Source organism: Hyla sarda (assembly GCF_029499605.1).
Source record: "Hyla sarda isolate aHylSar1 chromosome 1 unlocalized genomic scaffold, aHylSar1.hap1 SUPER_1_unloc_2, whole genome shotgun sequence".
Lineage (NCBI taxonomy): Eukaryota > Metazoa > Chordata > Amphibia > Anura > Hylidae > Hyla > Hyla sarda.
In genome coordinates this window covers 41,052-57,071 of record NW_026607581.1, presented here as the reverse complement: position 1 = coordinate 57,071, position 16,020 = coordinate 41,052, and the positions used below count along the sequence as shown (strand labels likewise).

Here is a 16,020-nt window from a genome sequence, read left to right as displayed (position 1 = left end):
AGGAAAGGAAGAGATTGACATTCAAAGAGACATTTCTCCATTTTGGCATAAAGTTGATTGTCCCGAAGTCTCTGAAGAACCATGCGGACATGCTGGCGGTGTTCTACTAAGTTGGCAGAAAAAATCAGAATATCGTCCAGATAAACCACAACACAGGAATATAGGAGATCACGAAAAATTTCATTAACAAAGTCTTGGAAGACGGCAGGGGCGTTGCAAAGGCCAAAGGGCATGACCAGATACTCAAAGTGTCCATCTCTGGTGTTAAATGCAGTCTTCCATTCGTCCCCCTCCCTGATGCGGATGAGATTATAAGCACCTCTTAAGTCCAGTTTGGTAAAGATGTGGGCACCTTGTAAGCAATCAAAGAGTTCCGAGATAAGAGGTAAGGGGTAGCGGTTTTTTACCGTGATTTTATTAAGTCCGCGGTAATCAATGCAAGGACGTAGGGAGCCATCTTTTTTGGACACAAAAAAAAATCCAGCTCCGGCAGGGGAGGAGGACTTGCGGATAAACCCCTTTTTTAAATTCTCCTGGATGTACTCCGACATGGCAAGAGTCTCTGGAGCAGACAGAGGATAGATTCTGCCCCAGGGTGGAGTAGTACCCGGGAGGAGGTCAATAGGACAGTCATAAGGCCTGTGAGGAGGTAAAGTCTCAGCTTGCTTTTTGCAAAAAACGTCAGCATAGTCCATATAAGCCTTAGGAAGACCGGATACAGGGGGAACCACAGGGTCACGGCAAGGAGTACTGGGAACCGGTTTAAGACAGTCCTTGTGACAAGAAGTACCCCAGTTCTTGATTTCTCCTGTGGACCAATCAAGGGTTGGGGAATGGCGTTGAAGCCACGGTAATCCAAGAAGAATTTCAGAAGTGCAGTTGGAGAGGACCAAAAATTCAATTTTTTCGTGATGAGGTCCGATGCACATTAGGAGAGGTTCCGTGCGGTAACGCACGGTACAGTCCAATCTTTCGTTGTTAACAGAATTGATGTAGAGGGGTCTGGCGAGACTGGTCACCGGAATGTTGAACCTGTTGATGAGAGAGGCCAAAATAAAATTTCCTGCAGATCGGGAATCCAAGAAGGCCATAGCAGAGAAGGAGAAGGTAGAGGAAGATATCCGCACAGGCACAGTAAGGCGTGGAGAAGCAGAGTTGACATCAAGAACTGTCTCACCTTTGTGCGGAGTCAGCATACGTCTTTCCAGGCGGGGAGGACGGATAGGACAATCTTTCAAGAAGTGTTCGGTACCGGCACAGTACAGGCATAGATTCTCCATGCGGCGTCGTGTCATCTCTTGAGGTGTCAAGCGAGACCAGTCAACTTGCATAGCCTCCACGGCGGGAGGCACAGGAACGGATTGCAGAGGACCAGAGGAGAGAGGAGCCGAGGAGAGAAACCGCCTTGTGCGAACAAAGTCCATATCCTGGCGGAGCTCCTGACGCCTTTCGGAAAAATGCATGTCAATGCGGGTGGCAAGATGAATAAGTTCATGCAGGTTAGCAGGAATTTCTCGTGCGGCCAGCACATCTTTAATGTTGCTGGATAGGCCTTTTTTAAAGGTCGCGCAGAGGGCCTCATTATTCCAGGATAATTCGGAGGCAAGAGTACGGAATTGGATGGCGTACTCGCCAACAGAAGAATTACCCTGGACCAGGTTTAGCAGGGCAGTCTCAGCAGAAGAGGCTCGGGCAGGTTCCTCAAAGACACTTCGGATCTCCGTGAAGAAGGAGTGTACAGAGGCAGTGACAGGGTCATTGCGGTCCCAGAGCGGTGTGGCCCATGACAGAGCTTTCCCAGACAGAAGGCTGACTACGAAAGCCACCTTAGACCTTTCAGTAGGAAATTGGTCCGACATCATCTCCAAGTGCAGGGAACATTGCGAAAGAAAACCACGGCAAAACTTAGAGTCCCCATCAAATTTATCCGGCAAGGATAATCGTAGGCCAAAAGCGGCCACTCGCTGCGGAGGAGGTGCAGGAGCTGGCGGAGGAGATGGTTGCTGGAGCTGAGGTAATAGCTGCTGTAGCATCACGGTCAGTTGAGACAGCTGGTGGCCTTGTTGCGCTATCTTTTGCGACTGCTGGGCGACCACCGTGGTGAGGTCGGCGACAACTGGCAGTGGGACTTCAGCGGGATCCATGGCCGGATCTACTGTCTCGATTCGGCTGGCTGGAGGTGGATCCTCTGTGCCAGAGAGGGATTGGCGTGGACCGTGTTGGTGGACCGGTTCTAAGTTGCTACTGGTATTCACCAGAGCCCGCCGCAAAGCGGGATGGTCTTGCAGCAGCGGTAGCAACCAGGTCGTATCCAATAGCAACAGCTCAACCTCTCTGACTGCTGAAGATAGGCGCGGTACAAGGGAGTAGACAAGAGAAAGGTCGGACGTAGCAGAAGGTCAGGGAAGGCAGCAAGGATCATAGTCAGGGGCAACGGCAGGAGGTCTGGAACACAGGCTAGGAACACACAAGGAAACGCTTTCACTGGCACAATGGCAACAAGATCCGGCGAGGGAGTGCAGGGGAAGTGAGGTATAAGTAGGGAGTGCACAGGAAAACACACTGATTAAGCATGCTGCGCCAATCAGTGGCAAAGTGGTCCTTTAAATTGCAGAGACCCGGCGCGCGCGCGCCCTAAGGAGCGGGGCCGTGCGCGCCGGGACAAGACAGACGGGGAACGAGTCAGGTACGGGAGCCGGGATGCGCATCGTGAGCGGGCGCCTCCCGCATCGCGAATCGCATCCCGGCTGAGAGGGATATTGCAGCACACCCGGTCAGCAGGTCTGACCGGGGCGCTGCAAATGCGAGGATGCCGCGAGCGCTCCGGGTCCCCGCTCCTCCCCGGAGCGCTCGCAGCATCCTCGCATTTGCGGCGTAACAGTGACCTCCTCATGGAGTTAGAGTTGGCAAAGAGAGATCCACGTCTACCTGGACTAAGCTTCCTGGACACCGCTCATGGTGTCAACCCAGTGGTGTCTAAACTGCCATACAGCCTACAAGAGAAATGGGCACAACAGGGATCAAAGTATAAAAGAGACTATAATGTATCTTTTCCTCCATTCTCATACTTTTGCAGGTTCATTACTGATCAAGCTTGGATGAGAAATGACCCCAGCTTCAGCTTCTGTGAACCCAACATGCCTGCTTCATCCTCATCCTCGTATGATAACACAGCACCTAAACGTAGAGACTTTAATAAAGCAATATCTGTCAAGAGGACAGACATCTCACCCTCCGTCACCTCACCTAGTGATGAGTGCGTGGTTGACAAAGATAAAGACCCTAATCGCCAGTGTCCTATTCACAAGAAGCCTCACCCTCTTAAGAAATGTCGTGGACTTAGGGCAAAGACTCTACAAGAGCGCAGGGAGATTCTCCAGAAACTTGGAATATGCTTCAAGTGCTGTGCTTCTTATAGCCATCTTGCTAAAGACTGTAAAGCCCTCATCAAGTGCACAGAATGCAGCAGCGACAAACATGTTACAGCTATGCATCCTACTCCACTTCCAGACAAGTTACAGCATCCACCTACCTCCTCACCTGCCTCAAGTCATGGCGGGGAGCAACAAAGTCATGCTCCAGCCAAGGATAATGTTCTCTCTTCATGCACAGAAGTCTGTGGAGAAGGCTTGGATCACAAATGCTGCGCCAAGGTATGCCTAGTCAATATATACCCAAAGGACCATCCTCAGAAAGCTACTAAGATGTATGCCATAATAGATGAACAGAGCAATAGATCCCTGGTTAAGCCTAAATTCTTTGAGATCTTTGGCATAGAGGGTCATCCCACACCGTATACTCTTAGAACCTGTTCTGGTCGTGTAGAGGCCTTTGGCAGAAGAGTGGATGGGTTCATGGTCTCTCACATCAAAGGGGTACAGGGTATACCCCTACCAACATTAGTTGAGTGTGACCAGATACTAGATGAAAGGCACTTAAGGCACCTTGTTGATGAGATTCCTGCAATGGACATGAATGCTGAAATTTTGGTCCTCCTAGGAAGAGACATCCTCAGAGTACATAAAGTACGTGACCAGTGTAATGGACCTGATCACGCCCCTTATGCACAAAGACTTGACCTAGGCTGGGTAATAGTGGGTGATGTATGCTCAGACAGGAAGCGTACGTCATCTGAGATCCGCTCCTTCAAAACTTACATATTGGGGAATGGACATGCCTCCCACTTCACACGATGCCCTCACCATTATGAAGTAAAGGAAAAGCCTCTTGACATCATCCAAGTACGGAATGCTACATCTGTTCTTTCTTATGACAACCTAGCTGCTGCAGTATTTAGTACTACAAGTGATGACAACAAATTAGCCTTGTCGATTGAAGACAAAGAATTCATCAAAATAATGGACAAAGAATGGCATTATGTTCCATCTGAAATGAATCCTGCAGATCATGCCACCAGGCCAATGCCTGAAAGTGCCTTTGCTAATTCTTCTTGGATAACAGGTCCTGAAGTCTGATGTCTTCAGTATCCTAGAACCTGACAAAGATCCAGAGATTCGTCCAGAAGTGAAAACCCTCGTCACTCAAACTAAACAAAGACTCATCTTGGATTGTCAGCGATTTGAACGATTTTCCAAGTGGATAAAGCTTGTACGCACCATCACAAGGTTAGTCCACATTGCACGCTGCTTTCACACAAAGCCAACTGATCCTCAATGTCAAGGTTGGCACATATGTCAAAGGTTTCTTTCTGCAAAAGACATTGCTGAAGGTGAAATGGTCATAATACGCATTGTACAGCAGGAAGTCTTTGGCTCAGACATTAAATGTATCCGTGACAAGAGGGACATTCCAAAAAACAGTGCAATTGCTAATCTTAACCCATTTATTGACAATGATGGCATGTTAAGAGTTGGTGGACGTTTAAACAAGGCCGAGTTGGGAGAGAAAGAACAGAATCCTCTCATTATGCCTGCTCGCCATCACATTACCACTCTGCTCATACGGCACTACCACGAAGGGGTTAAGCACCAAGGTAGACACTTCGCAGAAGGTGAATAAGAGCTGCAGGCCTTTGGATCATAGGAGCAAAAAGACAAATTACAGCTAAACTGCACAGCTATGTTCACTGCCGCAAACTAAAAGGTAAACATCAGCAACAGCAAATGTCAGATCTGCCAGCTGACAGGTTAAGTACTGACCCACCATTCACTCATGTTGGTCTGGATGTTTTTGGACCATGGATGGTAACAGCCCGCAGAACTCGAGGTGGTCAAGCAAACAGCAAACGATGGGCAGCGTTGTTTACTTGCATGAGTGTGCGTGCAGTACACATTGAAGTAATAGAATCTATGGATGCTTCAAGCTTCATCAATGCTTTGAGACGATTTCTTGCCATCAGAGGACCAGTCAAGACATTTAGGTCTGATTGCGGTACTAATTTCGTTGGAGCCTGTCGAGAGTTAGAGCTCAACTCTAGACCAATCCAAGACTTCTTAGCGCAAAAGGGCTGTACATGGATATCCAATCCTCCTCATTCTTCCCATATGGGCGGCTCATGGGAGAGAATGATTGGCATTACACGTAAAATACTGGACTCTATGCTTATGGACTCAAATTGCACAAGACTTACCCACGAGGTTCTAACCACCTTTATGGCAGAGGCATCTGCTATAATTAATTCCAGACCACTTGTTCCAGTGTCTACAGATCCAGAGAATCCAACTATCCTAACCCCAACTACTCTGCTTACCCAAAAGCAGTCCATACCTGTCCCACCCGGAAACTTTAACTTAGGAAACCTGTGCTATGACCAGTGGAAGCGAGTGCAACACCTCGCCAACTGCTTCTGGAATCGTTGGAAGATGGAGAATCTTTCTACTCTGCAAGGACGCAGGAAATGGCAACATCCAAATCCTAACATTAAAGTTGGAGATCTTGTTCTGCTCAAGGATCAACAAGCTGGGAGACTCGAGTGGCCTATGGGACTTATTATAAAGAGTGTTCCTAGTGATGACGGCAAGGTACGCAAGGTGGAGGTGAAGGTTGCAAGACAAGGGACTGTAAAGACTTTCATCAGACCTATCACTGAACTTATTATATCTTGCCCTTTGGAGAATGAACTTACTTGCGTATGCTGTTTGTTCCTACCTTTGACTTCAAGAAGGAAGAGTCTTGGACGTTAATGTTATAACGTGAAGTTGTTGCATTTTTGGCATGTTTTTCTTTATGTCTTTCAGGTTCTCAAGACATCAAGCAAATTGCGCTGTTGTTTATTTGCACTTGTATAACTACCGTTATGGTATAACATAGTGACATTTACAATGTCAGACGGGGAGTGTGCTGTTACACAGTTAATATTCTCATTAATGTAGATGCAATTTACATAGTTAATTCTGTGATTTATTTACCATGTATTTTTCTATGGGTAGGTATTTGCTGCCACCTTCTGGCCTATTTTGGTAATGCCCTTGTTCCTCCTCTGAGTATGATTCATCATTTCCTTGTATGTAAACTCCGCCCCTGCTCTTCCTGTACTTCCTGTGTCATGGCTGCTTGCATTTGCCTCATGTAACAGGGACTCTTGTACTCCACATGATAAGCTAAGGAAAGCATCATCTTTTGACCGCATAATACTGAAATCTATTCATTCTGCTGTATTCCTGTTTTGTGATGTTCAGAATAAACCAACTTTTGGATGAAACCAGTATTGGCGAGTTCAGCTATCTGAGGAGGATTGTCCGCAGTGTATCTGCTTATACAGGCCGGGCACAGAGGTCTCACAAGGGTTAGATCACTATCACAACAATCCCAGTCAGAATAGTAGTATTAGAGTCTTCTTTACACCACACAAGCTGGAAGCAGAGAGGGATGATCACTGTGATGTGTACTGTTGAATAAAAAAAAACAAAAAAAAAGCGAATATTCGTAATTGCGAATATATAGTGCTATATTCGTGAATATTCGTGAATTCGCGATATTCGCAAATAAAATTCGCATTGCGAATATTCGCGAGCAACACTACTCATCAGGTCATACTGTGCTGCAGTACAAATGTATTGCAGCATAGTATAACCTGTAAAAAGTGTAAAAAATTTAATAAAAAGTTCTTCAATAAAAATAGGAAGTGTAAAAATAAATAAAAAAAATGTCCCTTTCCCAATAAAAGCCCTATATTATCACCAAAAAAGATAAAAAACACAAATAATATACATAATAGGTATTGACACGTCCGCAATGAAATGTACTATAAAACTGTACGTTGAACACCATTAAAAAAAAAACAACAAAGAGCAAAATTCACCAATTTTGGTACAAATAGAATAAAAAAGTAGCATGCATCGCAAAAATTATACCAAAGAAAAGTACAGCTCATCCTGCAAAAAATAAGCCCTCACTCAATGGCGTCAGACGGAAAAAAAAAAAAAAAGTTACGGCTGTTGGAAAATGAATGGCAGAAAAAGAACATAGAAAGCGATATAAAATGGGTATCGCCATAATCGTACTGCCCCACAGAATAAATAAAACATCATTATTACCGCACAGTGTACACCATAAAAAAAATGTAAAAAATGCCAGAAATTTTCCAGTTTTTCACAATATTTGCGTTTTTCACAAAAATTGCTGCATGTGTCAACAAAAATGCACCAATTGTATAAAGTACAATATGTCACGAAAAAAAGGATATCAGAATCGCTCCGCTCACAAAAAGCGTTCTAAAGTTATTACCATTTAACCCTTTAACGACCACCAGCGTAAACTTACACTCGTGGCCGGCTCCCGTTATGTGAAGCACGCTCAGGAGCTGAGCGTGCTTCATATCCAGCAAGTCCGAGTTTCTATCAACAGCCAGGACCCGCGGCTAATACCAGACATCGCCGATCAGGCTGATGTCCGGTATTAACCCTTTAGACGCCGCGAAGTTGACCGCAGCGTCTAAAACGGGAGAAAATCGTTGCCGATTAGCTCAGTGGGCTGTTCAGGATGCCGCGATTTCTGCGCGGCGGTCCCGAACAGCTGAGAGGGCAATGGGAGGCTTCTTACCTTGTCTCCCGCCGTCCGATCGTTACTCTGCTGCTCCGTGCCTGAGATCCAGGCTGGAACAGCAGAGCACTGATAACACTGATCAATGCAATGCTATGTCTTTGCACAGATCAGTGTCTGCAATCAAGGTATTGCAAGTTATAGTCCCCTATGGGAGCTATAGCATTGCAAAAAAAAAAGTGTAAAAAAAATTGTTAATAAATGTGATTTAACCCCTTCCCTAATAAAAGTCTGAATCACCCCCCTTTTCCCATAAAAAAAAAAATGTAAATAAAAATAAACATATGTGGTATCGCCGCGTGCGTAAATGTCCGAACTATGAAAATATAATGTTAATTAAACCGCACGGTAAATGTCGTACACATAAAAAATTTCAAAGTCCAAAATTGCGTATTTTTGCTCACATTGTATACCCTAAAAAATGTATGAAAGGCGATCAAAAAGTCCCATGAAAACAAAAATGGTAGCCATAAAATCTTCTGATCATGGAGAAAAAAATGAGCCCTCATACCGCCCCATACCCGGTAAAATAAAAAAGTCAGGGGGTCAGAAAATGACAATTTTACACATACTAATTTTGGTGCATGTAGTTATAATTTTTTTAAAGTACCGTATATACTCGAGTATAAGCCGAGTTTTTCAGCACGATTTTTCGTGCTGAAAACACCCCCCTCGGCTTATACTCGAGTGAACTCCCCCACCCGCAGTGGTCTTCAACCTGCGGACTTCCAGAGGTTTCAAAACTACAACTCCCAGCAAGCCAGGGCAGCCATCGGCTGTCCGGGCTTGCTGGGAGTTGTAGTTTTGAAACCTCCGGAGGTCCGCAGGTTGAAGACCACTGCGGCCTTCAACATCATCCAGCCCCCTCTCACCCCCTTTAGTTCTGAGTACTCACCTCCGCTCGGCGCTGGTCCGGTCCTGCAGGGCTGTCCGGTAAGGAGGTGGTCCGGTGAGGAGGTGGTCCGGGCTGCTATCTTCACCGGGGAGGCCTCTTCTAAGCGCTTCGGGCCCGGCCTCAGAATAGTCACGTTGCCTTGACAACGACGCAGATGCGTCGTTGTTAAGGCAACGGCTCTATTCCGGGCCGGAAGCGCGGAGAAGAGGCGCCCCCGGTGAAGATAGCAGCCCGGACCACCTCCTCACCGGACCACCTCCTTACCGGACAGCCCTGCAGGACCGGACCAGCGCCGAGCGGAGGTGAGTACTCAGAACTAAAGGGGGTGAGAGGGGGCTGGATGATGTTGAAGGCCGCAGTGGTCTTCAACCTGCGGACCTCCGGAGGTTTCAAAACTACAACTCCCAGCAAGCCCGGACAGCCGATGGCTGCCCGGGCTTGCTGGGAGTTGTAGTTTTGAAACCTCTGGAGGTCCGCATGTTGAAGGCCGCAGTGGTCTTCAACCTGCGGACCTCCGGAGGTTTCAAAACTACAACTCCCAGCAAGCCCGGACAGCCGATGGCTGCCCGGGCTTGCTGGGAGTTGTAGTTTTGAAACCTCTGGAGGTCCGCAGGTTGAAGACCACTGAGGGCGAATGATGAGAAGAGGATGATGAAGGGGGGGGGGGGGTGTGGGGATGATGAAGGGGGGTGGGGATGATGAAGGGGGGTGGGGGTGTGGGATGATTACAAGGGGATGATGAAGGGGGGATGTGTGGGATGATGACAAGGGGATGATGAAGGGGGGATGTGTGGGATGATAAGGGGATGTGTGGGATGATGACAAGGGGATGATGAAGGGGGGATGTGTGGGATAAGGGGATGTGTGGGATGATGACAAGGGGATGATGAAGGGGGGATGTGTGGGATGATGACAAGGGGATGTGTGGGATGATGACAAGGGGATGATGAAGGGGGGATGTGTGGGATGATAAGGGGATGTGTGGGATGATGACAAGGGGATGATGAAGGGGGGATGTGTGGGATGATGACAAGGGGATGATGAGGATGTTAATGACGGGTCTGGATGATGACAGGGGGGGATGAGGTATTTCCCACCCTAGGCTTATACTCGAGTCAATAACTTTTCCTGGGATTTTGGGTTGAAATTAGGGGTCTCGGCTTATACTCGGGTCGGCTTATACTCGAGTATATACGGTAGTAAAATGAAATAAAACCTATATAAATTGTGTATCCTTGTAACCGTATGGACCTACAGAATAAAGATAAGGTGCTATTTTTGCCAAAAAAGTGTACTCCATAGAATTGGAAGCCTAAAAAGTCACAAAATTAATAGTTAGTATGACTATATAAATACTATATTAATTAGTTAGTATAATGCTTAAAACATTGGAGAGTAAAGATAAATTTATTTATAAACCCCAGAAAGCCTGAGATTCCTCTATGGCCAAAGTCTTAGTAGAAGAATATAAATCTCGTAACGTAAAAGAATGTAAACGTTCCCACAAAGGGGAAGAGGGAAAATGTGTTTAGTAATAACCATAGGGAGTAAAGAAAGTGGGGTTAGGGGGGAAGGGAAATCAGAATCAGTCGTAGAGCAGTCTCGTAATACCGACAAAGTTATATATAAAAGAGGAAAGAACTAGAGAGGCCAAGGAGGAGTGCGGGGGCCACAAAATGGGCCCTATAGAAGGACGGACTGAGGAGAATTCCATATCCACATGAGGAGGAATATAAAGGGGAGGAGGAGAAAAAGAAGAGCGAACGAGCTCTAATAATCCAGACGAAGGAAAAGCTTTATAATAAGTGTGTAAATCCGGAAACACAAAACCGCCGTCTAATGTCTTCAGGGTGAGCGTCTATACGGGACACGTGGTCTCTTCTGAATCATAACAAAATTACTAAATAACCATCGGATAGAAGAAAAATAACAATTCCGTACTATGATAGGGACGGACTGTAAAAATATAAAATATTATTGGTAAATATAAGATTTAAGAACCTTTTTCCTTCCAATCCACGACATATATGGGAATTTACGAGCGTGTAACTGGGTCTTCAATCCGTGTAATAATGGCGCAAAGTGTGAAGTAAAGAGATCTTGTACCAGATGTGATCAGATCTCTAGGGATTTTATACCCCGGGGAGGACAAAGAAAAGGAAAAGAATTACACCGATGTTTACTGAACCCGGGGGACGCTGAGATATTGACGACTTCTCATATAGAAAAATGGATTTTAGGATCTGAGACCGAAAATAGACGTCAAGACGGGAAACGCTGGTCTAGGGTTTGTGATAAATAAAAGTATCTGCAGCGTCTTATGTTCAGAAGAGACGATCTTCAAGGGAGACGCGCGGATCCTGTCTGATGCCTTGAATTAAAGTCTCTATAATCATAATGAGAAGGGGGCGGGGACAACACTGACGCGTTACATTCCCTATATATAACGTCAGGGACAATATTACATTTATTATAAGTCCAGTGTGCGGAGATGGATATAAGAATAATAAATCATATAAGAAAGAAAACTTTTATTAACAATTGGTAACAAGTTTGGAGATGCAGTATATGATATATGTATAAATGTCAGATATCCTATGTACATGGATAATATATAGATGTTATCTGCATCATTTATTGCTCTGAATTGGCTTCTCCTGAGTGAGTTCTTTTATGTTTAACAAGATTTGATTTCACATTAAAACATTTTCCACATTCTGAACATAAAAATGGCTTCTCCCCTGTGTGAGTTCTTTGATGTCTAAAAAGACTTGATTTCCCGTTAAAACATTTCCCACATTCTGAACATGAAAATGGTTTCTCTCCTGTGTGAGTTCTTTGATGTTGAACAAGCTTTGATTTCGCAGTATAACATTTTCCACATTCTGCACATGAAAATGGCTTCTCCCCAGTGTGAGTTCTTTGATGTCTAAAAAGACTTGATTTCTGATTAAAACTTTTCCCACATTCTGAACATGAAAATGGCTTCTCCCCTGTGTGAGTTCTTTGATGTTGAACAAGATTTGATTTCTCCGTAAAACATTTCCCACATTCTGAGCATGAATATGGCTTCTCCCCTGTGTGAGTTCTTTTTTGATGTCTAAAAATACTTGATTTCTGATTAAAACATTTTCCACATTCTGAACATGAAAACGGCTTCTTTCCTGTGTGAGCTCTTACATGTTGAACAAGTTGTGATTTCTTAGTAAAACATTTCCCACATTCTGAGCATGAATATGGTTTCTTTCCTGTATGAGCTCGTTGATGTCCAACACCCCTTCTGTGACCTTTATTTAGCTGAACATCCTGTGATGAATGAGAAGACAGGACCTGTATATAAGGATGAGATGACAGATCTTGGCTGTGAAGGGCTGAGGGTGTATCTGGGATAATGGAATGTTCTTCATATGTATCTTGTGTGATATCATCATCTGCTTTATAATCTGAAGATATAAGATTCTCCTCTGATCTCCTGGTACAAGAATCTGCAGAGAATAACACAGATTTTATTATCAGTATTAACCTCTTAACAACCCAGGACATGTCAGCTTTTGTGTTTTCCTTTTTTTCCTCATCTCCTCATAGCCATAACTCTTATTTTTCCATCTACACTGGGTTTGAAGGTTTGTTTTTTGTGGGACTTACATTGTATTAACACCCTTCATTCACTGTGCAGTACGTATTTACTGCATTGACCCATTAGAGCCGACCATAGACAGGCTGTATCAATAGCAGAGTCCCAGCAGTGACACTCCTAGCAAAGGCCTTGGGCTGCCATGATGATGGATGGGCCCTCATGTTCACTTCCTGGGGAGCCAATCCTTACCACTGCACCACCAATAATTCTTACTAGGGCTGTTTAAATGCTGATGTCAGCTTTGACAGTAGCATCTAAGTGGTTAATAGCCAGCATCAGAAATTGCTCCATGTCAGCTATTAGCAGTGGCTAATGCAGCTAGGTGCCACCAGTCGAGTCCCGGGCCACCCCATACACCCTTGATGGCCCCATGAGGTTAATAAACATCATGGGTCATTAACCTCTTAAAAACGCAGGGCGTACCTGGACACCCTGGACCGGCTCCCCTGCTATGACGCGTGGTCACATGCTGACCCCGTGTCATAGCGGGTCAGTCCCCGGTGGCTATCCATGGCCAATGGCTAATACCGGACATCACCGATCAAAGTTGATCTCCGCGTCTGAAATGAAAGAAAAAGATTCCCAGCAGTCCAGCGGAGCTGATCGGGATCACCGCAGTAAAGCCGCGGTGTCCCGATCAGCTGAGAGGACACGAGGAGGGTACATACCTCCTCGCTGTCTGATCAGCGATCTACTGCTCCATGCCTGAGATCTAGGCTGGAGCAGCAGAGTGCCGATAAAACTGATCAATGCTATGCTATTGCATAACATTATACAGTGTCTGCAATCAGAAGATTACATGTAATAGTCCCCTATGGGGGCTATAAATGTGTAAAAAAAAAAAAAATGAAAAAGAAAGTTAATAAATGTGATTTAACCCCTTCTCTAATAAAAGTTTGAATCACACCCCCTTTGCCCATTTAACCCCACAAGGACCATGAGCGTACAGGTATGCCCCGGCATCCTGGGACTTAAGGACCAAGGGTGTACCTGTACACCCAGGTCCTGTTAACAGGGTTTAAACCGTTCTCACCAGCGGAGAACGGGTTAAACTCGGTGGGTCCCTGTCGCTACAGGCAGCCAGGACCCACGGCTAATGCCGGGCACCACCGATGCCCGCGATTAACCTTTTTGATGCAGCAATCAAAGATGATTGCGTCGTCTAAAGAGCGTGCTTAACAGTGCCGATTAGCTCAGTGGAGCTGATTGGGACATCTGCGGTGAAATTGCGGGTCCCGATCAGCTGACTGGACAACGGGAGGGCCACCTCCCCGTCCGTTCGGTGATCTGCTGCTCCAAGCCAGCTCAGCAGGTTAGAGCAGCAGAGCACAGAGAACACTGATCAATGCTATGGCACAACATTGATCAGTACAAGCAATCAGAAGATTTTTTTTTAGCCCCCATAGGGGACTATACCATGCAAAGTGTAAAAAAAAAAAAAAAAAAAAAATGAATTAACCCCTTCCCTATTCAAAGTTTAAATAAAATAATGTAATAAAAAATAAAAATAATCATATGTGGTACCGTTGCGTGTGTAAGTGTCAGAACTATTAAAATATAAGGTTAGCTAAACCGCACGGTGGATGGCGTACATGTAAAAAAATACCAAAGTCCAAAATTGGGCATTTTTGGTCACTTCATATACCATAAAAAGTTAATAAAAAGTGATCAAAAAGTCCTATCAAAACAAAAATTGTACCAATAAAAACTACAGACCACAGCACAAAAATATTGCATTCATATAGCTCCATATGCCAAAAAATACCGTAAGAAAGTTATAGGGGTCAGAAGATAATTTTAACCCCTTGGGGACTCAGGGTTTTTCTGTTTTTGCACTTTTGTTTTTTCCTCCTCATCTTTTAAAAATCATAACCCTTTCAATTTTGCACCCACAGACCCATATGAGGACTTTTTTTTTGCGCCACCAATTCTACTTTCTAATGACATCAGCCATTTAACCAAAAATCTACGGAGAAACAAAAAAAGACGAATCAATCTTCAAAATTGAAGAAAAAACCCGCAATTTTGTAAATTTAGGAGGCTTCCGTTTCTATGCAATACATTTTTTGGTAAAAATTACACCTTCTCTTTATTCTGTAGGTCCATACGGTTAAAACGATCCCCTACTTATATAGGTGATTTTGTCGCACTTCTGGAAAAAATCATAACTACATGCAGGAAAATTTATATGTTTAAAAATGTCATCTTCTGACCCCTATAACTTTTTTATTTTTCCGCATATGGGGCGGTATGAGGGTGATCTTGTTTTGATTGGACTTTTTGATCGCTTTTTATTCATTTTTTTCTTTATGGGATAAAAAGTGATCAAAAATACGCTATTTTGAACTTAGAATTTTTTTTAATGTATACGCCATTGACCGTGTGGTTTAGTTAACAATATATTTTTATAGTTCGGACATTTATGCACGCGGCGATACTACATATGTTTATATTTATTTTTATTATTTTTTTAAATGGGAAAAGGGGGGGGGGGGGTGATTCAAACTTTTATTAGGGAAAGGGTTAAATCACATTTATTAACAATTTTTTTTTTTTTTTTGGGGGGAGGACGTTTTTTCCTATTACCACTTGTGAAATTGAAAAATTTGGGGTAACCCCAGCATTTTACTGAAAAAATAAAATGTTTCCTTTTCACATCCCACTTTAATGAACATTTATCAAACACCTGTGAGGTGTTAGGGCTCACTGTACCCCTTGTTACGTGCCTTGAGGGGTGTAGTTTCCAAAATAGTGTGCCATGTGTTTTTTTGGCTGTTCTGGCACCATTGGAGCTTCCTAAATGTGACATGCCCCCCTCAACTGCACAGAGCAGGATAAGTTTTCTCTGGGGATTTTCTCCTGCTCTGGACAATTCCTGACATGGACAGAGGTGTCAGCAGAGAGCACTGTGGTCAGACAGAAAAGAAATCCAAAAAGAAAAGAACTTCCTCTGTAGTATACAGCAGCTGATAAGTACTTTTACTGCTTAACTTTTTGGCACCAGTTGATGTAAAAAACAAATGTTTTCCACAGGAGTACCCTTTTAATCCTTCCAGTACTCCTCAGCTGCTGTATGCTCCAGAGGAAGTTGTGTAGTTCTTTATTGTCTGAGCGCAGTGCTCTCTGCTGACACCTCTGTTCAGTGTGGTCAGACTGAAAAGAACTACACAACTTTCTCTGCAGCATACAGCAGCTGATTAGTACTGGAAGGCTAAAGACTTTTAAATTGAAGTAATTTACAATTCTAAATAATGTTCTAGCATCAGTTGCTTGAAAAAAACTTAGTTTTCCCATCGGAGTACCCTTTTAAAAAAATCCATAAAAAATTATTACATTTGGTGACTGAGCAGAATCTGTGACTGTTCTCTTCATTAAGTGGTTACTACTCACCTGGGCGGTTACCTGTAGGAATGTCCTCCTTATCCTGCTCATCACCGCTCACATCTGTCTCTTCTTCTTCTTCTTCCTTTATGTCTGTAGCATTAAT

The 16,020-nt window shown here is 44.3% G+C and overlaps 1 protein-coding gene across 1 annotated transcript in view; it reads right to left on the bottom strand.

Moving 5' to 3' along the window:
* Nucleotides 1-11,442: 11,442 nt before the first annotated feature.
* The window catches only part of LOC130298054 (oocyte zinc finger protein XlCOF6-like), a 42,166-nt gene continuing 37,588 nt past the window's right edge, over nucleotides 11,443-16,020 (bottom strand). The window contains exon 6 of the mRNA XM_056550942.1: nucleotides 11,443-12,139. Coding sequence (XP_056406917.1) covers nucleotides 11,531-12,139 — 609 coding nt within the window. The 3' untranslated portion in view covers nucleotides 11,443-11,530. The remainder of the gene's footprint in view (nucleotides 12,140-16,020) is intronic.